This window comes from Nicotiana sylvestris, chromosome 10 (genome assembly GCF_000393655.2).
Source record: "Nicotiana sylvestris chromosome 10, ASM39365v2, whole genome shotgun sequence".
Taxonomy (NCBI): domain Eukaryota; kingdom Viridiplantae; phylum Streptophyta; class Magnoliopsida; order Solanales; family Solanaceae; genus Nicotiana; species Nicotiana sylvestris.
This window is the reverse complement of record NC_091066.1, coordinates 151,999,470-152,011,932: the sequence shown is the minus strand read 5'-3', so window position 1 is coordinate 152,011,932 and position 12,463 is coordinate 151,999,470. Positions and strand designations below refer to the sequence as shown.

Genomic DNA, 12,463 nt, shown 5'->3' with positions numbered 1-12,463 from the left:
ATACTATGATTAGTTGTAATTGTAATCTTTTTCAAGCTATTGATCAGTTTATTATAAATAGTTTTTACGCAATATACCTTAAAAACATGTACAATAAACTGCTGACACTAAAAATAAATTATTAGGTTCTAAATTAATAATTTATAGGTATTAAATAAATTTCTTAACATAAATATAAACTTCTTGTTCCCTCCAAAACTCTAAACAAACATGAAAATCAGCAAACTTCAATATATGCCACTGTTCAGAGCATGCTCAAACTTGAGATCATTAGTACAACTCCATGCACATCTCATTATCAATGGTCTCCACAAAGACCCACTTCCTTCCACTAAGCTTATTGAGTCCTATGCCCAAATGGGTTCCCTTAAAACTTCAAGACTCGTTTTTTACACATACCCAAATCCAGATTCTTTCATGTGGGGTGTCTTAATTAAGTGCCATGTTTGGTATAACTGTTTTCAAGATTCCATTTTTCTTTATAACAACATGGTTTGTCACACTAAGGAAACAAATAGTTTTATTTACCCTTCTGTGTTGAGGGCTATTTCTGCAATTGGTGATTTGGGTATTGGCCGAAAAGTTCATGGAAGGATTTTGAAATGTGGGTTTGAGTGTGATCCTATAGTTGAGACTGCATTATTGAGTATGTATGGTGAACTTGGGTGGACAGCTTGTGCGCGCAAAGTGTTTGATGAAATGTCTGTGAAAGATGTTGTTTCTTGGAGTTCGATTGTTTCGAGCTATGTAAGGAATGGGCAAGTTCGGGAAGGGTTGGAGATATTTGGAAATTTGGTTAAGGAAGGGGTTGAGATTGATTCTGTGGCTTTGCTTAGTGCTGTTGAGGCTTGTGGTGAGTTGGGTGTATGGCGACTTGGGAAATCTGTTCATGGTTATATATTGAGAAACAGTATTTGGGGTGATGGGTCTTTGACGAACTCGCTTGTTGCAATGTATGGAAAATGTGGCGATACGTGTAGTGCAGAATTGCTTTTTGACAATGCTGTTGATAATAGTACTTATACTTGGACAGCTATGATCTCCTGCTATAATCAAAATGGTTTCTATAAGGATGCGTTAGCGTTGTTTGTTAAGATGCATGAGTCTGATGTGGAGTTCAATGAAGTTACTCTTATGGCTGTTTTATGTTCTTGTGCTAGGTTAGGTTGGCTAAAGGAAGGGAAGTCGATACATGGATTTATACTTAGAAATGGTTTAGATTGTGGCAATGATCTTCTAGGCTCAGCCTTGGTTGACTTGTATGCGAACTGTGGCAAGGTAAGCGATTGCCACAAGGTATTTGATACATCCCAAGACAGACGTATTGTGTCGTGGAATATGCTCATATCAGGTTATGTACAGGAAGGATTGTCTGAGAATGCATTGACACTTTTTGTGGATATGTTAAGAAAAGGAATACTGCCGGACTCGTATACTCTGGCAAGTGTTCTCTCAGCTTCTGGAGATATTGGGTTTTCCGAATTTGGGTGTCAAATTCATGGCCACGTTATTAGGACTGGCTTTTCAACTGAGGAGTTTGTCCAGAATTCCATGATTGACATGTACAGTAAATGTGGAATTGTGGATTGTGCATTCTTGATATTCAAGGACGCACAAGAAAGAAGTGTTGTGACTTGGAATTCAATGATGTGTGGGCTTACACAAAATGGTTTCTCTCGTGAAGCTATCAATCTCTTTGATGAGATATACTCAAACTCGAGTGAAATAGATGAAGTGACCTTCTTGGCTGCAATTCAAGCATGCTCGGCTATAGGATGGCTGGAGAAGGGAAAATGGCTTCACCACAAGTCAATCATCTTTGGCGTGAGTCAGGATATGTATGTCGATACTGCTCTGACGGACATGTATGCTAAATGTGGAGACCTCCGGATGGCTTGGAGAGTTTTCGGCAATATGTCGGAAAGGAGCATAATATCTTGGAGTGCCATGGTAGGTGGTTATGGAATGCACGGTCAAATCGATGATGCCATCTCACTCTTCCATGAAATGGTAAATAGTGGAATAAAACCAAATGACATCATTTTAACAAATATTCTGTCTGCTTGCAGTCATGCTGGCTATCTGGATGAAGGGAAATATTTCTTCAATATGATGATTAACTTGAGCATTGAACCAAAACCTGAACATTTTGCATGTCTAGTTGATCTTCTGAGTCGAGCTGGTGATATAGATAAAGCCTATGAAGTCATCACTTCGATGCCATTGCCTGCAGATGTTAGCGTTTGGGGTGCCCTAGTAAGTGGATGTCGAATTCACAAGAGAATGGATATTATCAAGATGATTCAACAAAGGCTTGAAAACATGCAGACAGATGATACTGGATACTATACCTTATTATCCAACATATATGCAGAAGGGGGAGAATGGAATGAATCTAGGACGGTGAGGTCAAAGATGCAAAGTTTAGGTTTGAGAAAGGTCGGTGGATATAGTATGATCGAAGTTGAGAAAAGAATACATACTGGTAAAGCAAATGACACAATCTCAAAAAGGGAAATCTCCAGCTTATGATTTTCCATAGTTTTGGAATTAAAGAACAAATTAGTCTGGGAAGATGCAATATTCATTTCATACAGTCTCTGAACTTGAAGTGATTGCTGATCCGCAAAGCTGGCTGAGAGGGATAGCTCTGTTTCGGTTCATCAGGAGACTATCTTCAACGGCTTCCCAAGATCGAACTACGTCTGCTACAGATCTCACTACTATCGTTCTCTTTCTTTCAAGTAGCTATTCTCATGGATAGAGAAAAAACTTGATACAGGGCCGACTTGTCAACTCCAACCTGCCTTGGCATTCAGACAGCACTATGCTAAAGGAGACAGTCCTGATGGCGACTATGAAACTCATAAGTCGTGAGAAGCCGAATCAAGAAAGATGAGAAACGGAATGAAATGCATGTTTACCCGACACCAGAATGCAAACGAAAAATGGATCAAAGAGAAGGGTCCATAATCCATTTTATGATGTTGCATGGCAACATGGCTTTCTACTTGAAGCATTGATGCTGCAAGTGTGAAGCCAATGTTAGCAACGCTGTTGCAGTAAACTTGCGGGTCGTCAGATGCGTTTATTCCATTGAATGGCCAGCACAAATCTCTCTTAGGCCTAAAGCAGATTCTCCATATGGTAAAACAACTCAATTGTTGCAAAGGTGGTGCCTAAGGCGGATGAAAGATTTAAATTTGATAAGTTCAACCTTTAGGTTCTTACCACTGAATCCATTACACTTTTGAAACTACGGGTTCAAACTTTAATATTTTTCGCATTTTAGTGATTTTTCACATATGTACACCTCTAGTCGAAAATGCAGGGTTCAATTTAACCCATTAGTTATATACTACATCAGCCTATGATAGCGCCATTACTTCTGTACTTTACTCTTTCTGTATTATTTTCCCTTGAGAGTTTTAAGGCATTGGCTAAGACAATCTCATATGGTGTACAATATCAGCTACATCAAAGAAATCATGTGTAATAAACTCTCATTCTATACAAATTTTCTAACTTAGCACTTAATAATTTGCTTTCAAAGTTGTCAGAGATTCTGCCAAGCATGTTTTATTTTTTTGGTTACCCACCCGGTGTTCGATATTCGCTTTGGGGTCCGATTAATCTGGATTCTTGCTGGGTAGTCCTACTTTGGGGGTAAAGCGCCCCCCTACCATGTTTGTCGTTCAATTTGTGCCAGAAAGTCAAAACTTGATACTCCTTAGTGCTACTAGATATAGAATTAGTGCTATATCTCTACAAAGTTGAAAATGACCATCTAATAATATCTAGGTTCAATTTGTAGGTGTGTTTGGTATGTCGTAAATGTTATCCATGAAAATAAGGAAAATGACTTTCTCACTTATGGACGGAAGTCATTTTCCGTAGAACTACTTTGACATTTAAATTCATGTTACTCGTTCCAACTAATACTTAAACGTTATTATTAATCTTTGGTGCTCAAGATTTTATCAAAACACATTACAACTTGTGAAACTTTTTATTATTTTCTTAATATATATTTTTTACGAAAAATATTTTTCACTCACAGCCCAATTAGAAAATATATTTTTCAAGGACAAAGACTTCCATCAAATCAGACACACACATAATCTTTTGGATTCTTGTGATGATCCACACCTTTGGACACAAACCGATTACGTATCAGCCACACAGACGAAGAAGTGGAGAACCAACCAAACAATGGTCAAAGCGTGGTAGTACATTGTCCAACCTAGTACTTTGTAGGCCCAAACAGGAAATCTATTAACTAAATACTTTTAGGCCGTAGTCAAAATTATCTATATTCGACAATCACAAAATGTATAAAATTTGTATTTTTTTATATATATAATATATAAAAATGTATATACACAAAAAAAATATTTTTTTCCCGTTATTCGACCATTGATGTTACAATTATTAGTTCCTAACAAGAAAATAAAAGAAAGAGGTTTTTATTTATTTTTATTAATGAAGGAGGTATTATTCTTTCGGCTATTCTGCCTAATATGCAATAAGAGAGAAATCAAGGCAACATAAGGAACAAAACTACTTGGTGGTTAAATTGAGAATGACGTTATCCAAATTATTTTTCTATTAGAAAAAGAAAATAAAGAATTTATTCTCAAATATAATCTTTGGCTTCTTTACAGTAATAATAGCATTTCTCATAAGATCAAATGACCAAATCTCATGAGAATTAGATGTTAAGATTAAGGAAAAAGCACGTGGAACCAAACAACAATACTAAAGGGCAGCCCGATGCACTAAGCTTCTTCTATGCGCAGGATCCGGGGAAGGGCCGGACCATATGGGTTTATTGTACGCAACCTTACCCTGCATTTCTGCAAGAGGCACTGAATAACATTAATACACAGCTAAAGAAATGCTGTATAAAAACACAAAGACATTATGCAGCAGCATCTTCCTGAATACAAGGTCAGTAATCCAATGTAAGAAACATAATAATGGGGGCTCCAAATTATAGAGCAAACAAAGACATGTACAAAAACAATCCCCATTTAGCTAAAAACTCACTCCTGAAACTCATAAACAAAGCTCCCTAAATCCGTTGAATGTCATCTCTATAAATGATGAATCGACAATATTACAACGTCATTTTTGCTCGTGTTTAAGTTAACAGGACAGCCGGAGGATTACCTGCAGGGCATCTTTGCCTCCGCGGGCGCCTAGGTGTCTTTCCCCACCCTGTTAGGTTTTTATCCTCCAAACTAGCTTCAATGTTATTAAGTTGGTGCATTAGCGGAGAGCTCGTCGTGGTCAACACCGTTGCAGGGGTGGCGACCACAATTGTTTTCCGCCTTCCCCTAGCACCTCCATTTCTTGTCCCATTCCTTCTTGTCAAACCGGAGTTCCAAGTATGGCCCGTTGCTCTCATCAACCCTCCGAACGTCTGAATGTCTTCGGTCACCTCGTGCCTTGACAATGAAACTAGACCGGGAAGGATATCCCTTTGGAAGTCCCTCCGTTGCCTTCCCCTCCTTGCTTGCCCTCTTCGGGGTCGGGTTGTTAGTGAACTGGTCCCTCCATCTTCCGCTGTTTGGAATTCAGGAACAAAAGGCTTTGGCATGTAATCTTCCTCCTTCGTTTCTGTTAGTCGCAATGTCATTTCCTCAAAGCAATCTATTTCCTTAGAACCACAACGTGCAACAATCGTGCCATCAAGCTCGGCTGCACAAGAAGAGATCACATCGACAAACCATCGTAGGGATTCCAGAGGATCATCGGATGGATCATTGCATGTTTCCTTTACGGAGATGCATTGACTGGACGATGAGATGGCAACTATAGCTTCTGCTGCAGTCCTGAGTAATTCCTCCTGTGTGTGCTCAGGTTTATCGTCAAGTAGCTGCAAAGATGCTTCACGTTGCTTGTCTTCTTCTCCAGGCAAACTGTCCTGTTCAATGTCCATAACTACAGGGGCTTCCAAATCTATATCCAGAATAGTCTTCACCTTAGCCTTATTGCTCTCAGCAGAAACTGGTTCTTCATCCTCAGTAATACATGAGTTCAAATCAAAGTGATTTTTGATGTTGGTAGCTTTTGTCTCCATAACTTTCCCAGTAACAATTGGTTCCACAGCAGCAGGTTTCTCGGGCTCAACCTCAGAAAGGTCACAAGCTATGTTAATGTCAATCACCATACTCCTCCTTTGATGTCTGATACTCTCCCTCTTGGGAGAGGAACGAAGAGTAGCGGAAGTGGAAACAAGTGATGATGACTCATTTCTGGAAGCAGAGGGAATATCAAGGATTGGAACACCAAGAATTTTTCTTATATGCCGCGTCTCCCCTTCTTTTGCGGTCTTCATGCGGTGACCTTCAGAAACTGATGGATCAATCGGTACACCAAGAATTTTTCTTATATGCCGCGTCTCCCCTTCTTTTGCGGTCTTCATGCGGTGACCTTCAGAAACTGATGGATTAATCGGTGTTTGGCAAAAAGAAGGGCTTGAGTAGGCCTGGACAAAGCCAGAATTTGTTGAAGTTCCACCTATCCTACTATTGACGCCCTCACTTTTACCATTTGCTTTAGCTTTAAGCCATGGCAAAACTGTAACCGGATCTTGAGGCTCTCTTTTTTCATCACCAAACTCAACACCTTGCCTAGGAAGTTCTTCACTAAGTGCACTCTTTGATAGTTCATTTAAGTCGAAACCTTTTCCAGATGTCACAACATCCACATTGTTAGAGCTAGTGAGAAAATTCTCACATGCATTGTCAGAGGAGCGCTGAGACATAAAATGGTCCCCCTTAATATGGTTCAAAGAGTCAAAAGCAGCTGTAGGAAAGTGAATTGATTCTTTGGTCCTGGATGAGGACCCATGGTAAAAACCATTACGGATAGGATGCAACCTAGAACTGCCGTTCACGTGCCAATTGTCACCAATTTGGCTCTGAGATGACTGTGAACCCTTACCAACTACTGCAGAAGAGTTGAAGAATGAGTTTGCATGCATTGAGGATAACCTCTGAGTAAAGCTACCACTTGGCTTCTCCCACGGAGAGACAGAGTGCAGCCACGAACTGCTAAATTCGGAGGAACTCGGACATGGATATGGACTAGCCATCTTGGAAGTAACAAATGGTTCACCATGAGTATAATTGGACTGCTCGCCATTTCTGTGAGAGATATCTAAACTATGCCCTGCTCTATCTTTCCAAAAGCCATCCTTACTATGGTGAATTGGATGAACCCCCGGCGGTTGATAGGCTTTGTTAATCATAACTGTTGCTTGATGGGAAGCTGCAGGTATCTTCTCTTGTTCAAGACCTCTCGGTAATGAAGCCGAGCTACCTTTGGTGTTACCTGCAAATTGAAGCAAACCCCTTATATATCATCACGGAAATCAAGAAACAAGGAACCTCTCTCTCTCTCTCTCAACGGTAACTAACCCAAGGTACCACTTGATAACAACTAGGTTGGGAATCCAAATTAGAGTAAGAATTTGAGAAGTAAATGCGAAAGCAATAACAACAAGGAATTGAACAACTAGAATTAAAGAAATGAAAATAAAGGATATGGGAAGAATTCAAGGAAAGAATTCCAAGAACTTCCAAGAACGCAAGTTCTATAGCCTTGACAAGATCAAAGTAACAACGTCTTGATTTATGGAAGAAATCAAACGCCTTTACTTAAAAAGCAAATCAAAACAATAGATTCGGATCTTGACCACTTTACGAGTAACATAAGATACAACATTTATTGATTAAGTATATCATACTTTGAGAGTTCTTTTGAACCTTTGTTACTTGTGCTTTGAGATTTATCTTTCAACCTTTACTAGTTCTTAGTTCAAGGTAGTAAGATTACTTCTCTTTTATGATATCTTTGATTCCTTTGTGGTATTCTTACAAATGAACTCCGGAAGTTGCGAAGGAATTGTTACCTGTTTCATATGCCGATGCCAACCACTCCCTCTCTTTGCTTCTACTGTCAACATATACATTACTTAAAGAGTCATTTGGACGTGCACAATTGGAATTCCAAGGCAAAGCCACAAACGGCGGATTTGACCTTGCAGAAGCATTTATGCTTCTAGTTTCTTTATGATTATTACCATAACCAAGAAAAGCAACAGGACGGGTGGCTTCGTCAAGCTGCGCTGGTTCATTTAGATCAGCCAACCCAATAGAGCTTCTCAAACACGAATTGGATGCCGAAGCATCTTTTCGGCTATCACTCTTTGCACCACCACCAAGAAACAATTTATTTCCACTCTCTTGGGCAACTATGTAATTTCCATTAGAAGGATAACTGGGAAATGAAGATCCTACATTATCTCGCAACGGCTCATTTTCATCTGTATCTATGTATTCATCAGCTGGAAGTTGAAGATCAAACAACTTTTTCCGGACCTTCGAGGGCCTAGCCTCCAAAACATCAGAGGCTTTTGAAGAATAACCGTTCTGCATTTGAACTCGACCAGACTGCACACCATTTCCTTTTGAAGAACTAAAGGGAGAATTAACAATTTCAGTACCAGATGTAGATGGTCTAGTATAACTGGAATTTTCCAAGGGGAAGTTTGTTATGTGCCATTTTCGAGCATCTTCAGACGGTACTTGAGATCCTAGGTGACTAGATGAACATGATGGCTCCATCGATGAGCGAAGTTTATGCATTCCCTTCCTTCTAATTTCGTCCATCATGTCCCTCTGAATTCTGTAAAGGCGATGAAGTTCCACCACCTACAACCAAACCTTTGCATAAGTATATTTTTGTAATGCCGGTTGAAACAAAGCAAAAAAGGGCAATTGAAATTTCCAATTAAATTTTTTCTTTAAAGAAAAAGGCAAGATTACCTGATTCTTGAATATGGCCTCGTGTTCAAGCATCTTCTGCTTCAGAATGTCCTTATCATATCCTGGATATGCATCAGTTATAGTCCTTGACGTGAAACCATTACAATATTGACCGTTCGGTAAGGTTTTATCTCCATAAAATAGGGGCCAACTGCTGCTATTAGAGTCCTCATTAAGGTCCCTCATAGAGTAATAGCTTGCTAAGTAGCCTTTACAGTGCACTTGTGTTCCCATTCCTGCCAGGATTAGGAATCAAGATTTAAATTAAAACCGAGCAGTTTATTTTGAATAAACTTCAAAACTGTTCTAAGAAGATGTATGGGTTACAAGGAAACAGAATTGAGATATTCAGTCCCCACATATCTATTTATGCACATATGATCCCAACACATAACAGCAAACACCAACGGCATTACAAACTCCAGTAGGCATTAGTACAGCACGTTAACATTGAGAGGGTAAACGTATTATTATGTATCTTTTAGTATGTGACGGAGCTAGTTAAAATCAACCAAAAACTGGAAGTATAGATATCCATATTAGAGAGTAAAGGTTTTAGGATACCACACGTTTAGCAAAGTGAAAGCTAAGTGAGAGTAGATGGGATTCTGTATCTAATTACAGATAATTCAAGTATTCAAGTTTAGTCGTCCAGGAGAATGAATAGTATTATTAAAATAGGAGTGGAAAGGAGGAGCGCTATGGGAGTGTGATATGATAAGAAGATACTAACAAAGTGAAAGCCAATTTCTATAATTCAAAAGAAAACATAAAACTATAGAATGGAACAGTAGCACACAAAGATGATAAGAGAGGTAACCTAAGATGGCTTAGCTATATCCTACGTAGACTTAGCTAAAAATAAATCAGGATCGATGTAGGCGACAGTACTAGTAGCAATTAAGACTAAGTTGTTGGTAAACTTATGTAAGGTCGGTGCTCTCAAGAGTCTTTTAACTATGCTTAGAGACTTGTATGTTCGTATAGGGGTATGTACGAGAATTCGATATTCTCTAATTTTAGAGGACCCCTAACTTTGTCTCGAAAGACATTATTTTGTCAACTAGTGGATATGTTCATTGATGGGCCTACCCTAAACAAAACTAAAAATATCAGCGCGCCTTGAAAAATTGATGAAGAGAAGATCAAACGCATAGATATTGTCCTGAAGAAGAATCTTTCAGTTATATTTTCCCCCCATAAAGGGGGAAAAAAAGCTATTCTGCTTCAAGTATATCTATCAAAATCTAACTTCAATGACTTTCCCTTTACATTAATCAGCAATTAATTTTTTGTCAACATTCTCATATGATTGATTGAATAGATTACAAATTAAAGATGCCGGGTCAGCACATGCAAGATTATCTCCAGGTGTAGAAGATTTCGCCTGCATTGTCTCAACTTGTGCACTTCTCTTTTATACCATTTAACTTTTGTCCACTCGGTCATATAACTCGGTCATATAACTTTGACAGAGACGATTCTTGGACACTCGGTCATATAACTTTTGTCCACCAATTAAAATGATCCAAAGGGACCTATAAAAGTTATCTTAGAAACCTGACCACATCGATTATCAAAAGACAAATTGCACCAGAGAAATCCGAGTATTACACACACTCTGCACGATTCTCATCAGCAACACGCGGAAAAAAATCGAGAAGTTTTCACACTCTTTCAGAAACCAAGATATAAGACTTCATATACTTTTTCAATCACTCCTCTGTCAAATTTATGTTCACACGCACCACATGAAAGCATACTCTGAATTAAGTAGACCATTTATCATTTCCCAAGAGAACCAAATGAAAACCCGTACTCAGTTCAGATTGCAGTCTGCAACTCGCCTGCATGAAGCCGGAATAGCTAGTAATCGGCGCTCAGCCATACAGCGGTGAATTCGTTCCCAGTCATTTAAAGACTTAAAAACTAATTGCTCCTTATAGCACATAGAAACAAGGAATCACAATGTAGGGTCCAAGGATAGCAGAGGAAACAAACAAGATAACAGACTGCGACTAACATTACAATTAATCTGGAAATTTGTCTCTAAGCAGCACTGAAATCCAAAGCTCTCCAATTACCTGTAATCTACTAATGAAGACAAGCAATCTTGTAATAGCAGATAAATTGGATTTTAATGTAATCCATTTTCACTAAGAACTTCTTACTTGTCACATTGGAAATTTAATAAAAGCTAGTGCAGTAGGAATCAAATTAACCACACACAAAATGACTAATATAGGACCTTTTTCTAATAAAGTCTCAATCTTTAACTCATGCAATTTAAACTCTTAACCCCCACTTTTCTTCTTCCTAAAAGTAATAGTTTGCTTACCTATTTTAGACAAATAAATGAATTTAAGAATATCATTCCAATAGAAACCACTTTATAAGCAATTAAAGTTCCAATCTTTTTCACTTAGAAGAGTAAATGAGGTAAAAAATATAAACACAAAAGCAAGAAAAGATCCAAAATAGATAAGATCACCAGTAAAATCCAAGAACTTAATCAAATCTGCAAGTAACAAAGAAAAATGTACAAACCCAATTAATCATATTGACAAAGCTCATAATTTTAGAATCTAAAACCATTAATTAAACTAAACAAAGCAAAAATAGAAATATTCTGTTCTTGGGGGGGTCTTAAAAGTCAAATAAGAATAAATCTAAAAGCAAATAAATATATAATAAGAAGATGAATTTACCTCAACCCCACATCTTGAAACCAACTCTTCTCAATAACCTTTTCGTGGATTGAACAATGAACATAAATTGAAGTAATTCACCAACTCAAGAATCATGATAAATTGAGTGACCCCAAAAAAAGTGGAATTATTAACTCAAATAATGGGAAATAAATATTTAATAATAATAATTATGAAACAAGTAGACCATTGAATTAAAGAAGCTTCAGATCCTAATGAAACTGAAAAAAAAGATTGGAGATTTACATCTGATGGGGCCACCACACAAGAATTCTTTTTTCTCTTTCTTGGTTCTAATTCTCAGAAAAAGAGAAAAAAGAAAGCTCTTTTTTTTAGAGAGAGAAGAACAAGAAGTAGAGAGAGAAAGAGACAGAAGTTGTATAAGACTTCAAAGGTTTGTGTACTAAAGAAAGAGAGAGAGATCCCAGATAAGAAAATCTTGACACAAACAAACAGAAGCTGCTTTGCTTTGCTTCTAATAAGAACAGTGACATGAAATTTGTCAACATCCGGTCTCCTTTTTATTCCTCTCTGCTTTTTTTCCTTCACTTATACTACTACTTTTCTCTTTCTATATGATATGAATGATTTCCTTATTTGTTATTTAATTAATAATTTTTTATGTGTTATTAAGGAAATGAAAAAGAAATGGGGGCATTTTCTAGATTCTCTCCACCTTCCTTGTTTTTGGTACAGATATTAATGAATTAAATTTAATACCCCTCTCTTGTCGCCTTATTTTAAATTTTATGCTCCCTCCCTCTCATATTAAAAAATCGTGATTGCTAAAAATAGTTATTTCAAATTATTCGTCATTTTAAAAATTCGAGATAAAATTAATTATTTTTTTTCCTTTGGACCCTTAGTAATAATTATTTTGGAAGATGGAGATAACACATAAATGAAATAATATTCAAT

General features: G+C 37.6%; 2 protein-coding genes across 3 annotated transcripts; one reads left to right on the top strand and one right to left on the bottom strand.

Annotated features, from left to right (window-relative positions):
• The first annotated feature begins 226 nt into the window (after positions 1-226).
• On the top strand, positions 227-3,177 carry LOC104243623 (putative pentatricopeptide repeat-containing protein At1g69350, mitochondrial). Its single transcript, XM_009798842.2, has one exon. It carries the CDS (start codon positions 235-237, stop codon positions 2,530-2,532), a length of 2,298 nt encoding a protein of 765 aa, XP_009797144.1. The 5' UTR covers positions 227-234; the 3' UTR covers positions 2,533-3,177.
• A 1,423-nt stretch (positions 3,178-4,600) lies between these two features.
• Positions 4,601-11,991, bottom strand: LOC104243621 (uncharacterized). 2 transcript variants are annotated; one of them, XM_070160087.1, is made up of 5 exons: positions 11,546-11,991; positions 8,838-9,073; positions 7,922-8,723; positions 5,173-7,341; positions 4,601-4,856 (listed from the first exon to the last, which is right to left on the bottom strand). In XM_070160087.1, the coding sequence occupies exons 2-5, from the start codon at positions 9,069-9,071 to the stop codon at positions 4,759-4,761; spliced, it is 3,303 nt and encodes a 1,100-aa protein (XP_070016188.1). In that variant the 5' UTR covers positions 9,072-9,073; positions 11,546-11,991; the 3' UTR covers positions 4,601-4,758. The 2 variants fall into 2 exon arrangements, with proteins under 2 accessions (XP_070016188.1, XP_009797141.1); XM_009798839.2 differs by lacking the exon at positions 4,601-4,856 and having other exon boundaries at positions 4,874-7,341.
• Positions 11,992-12,463: the final 472 nt, after the last annotated feature.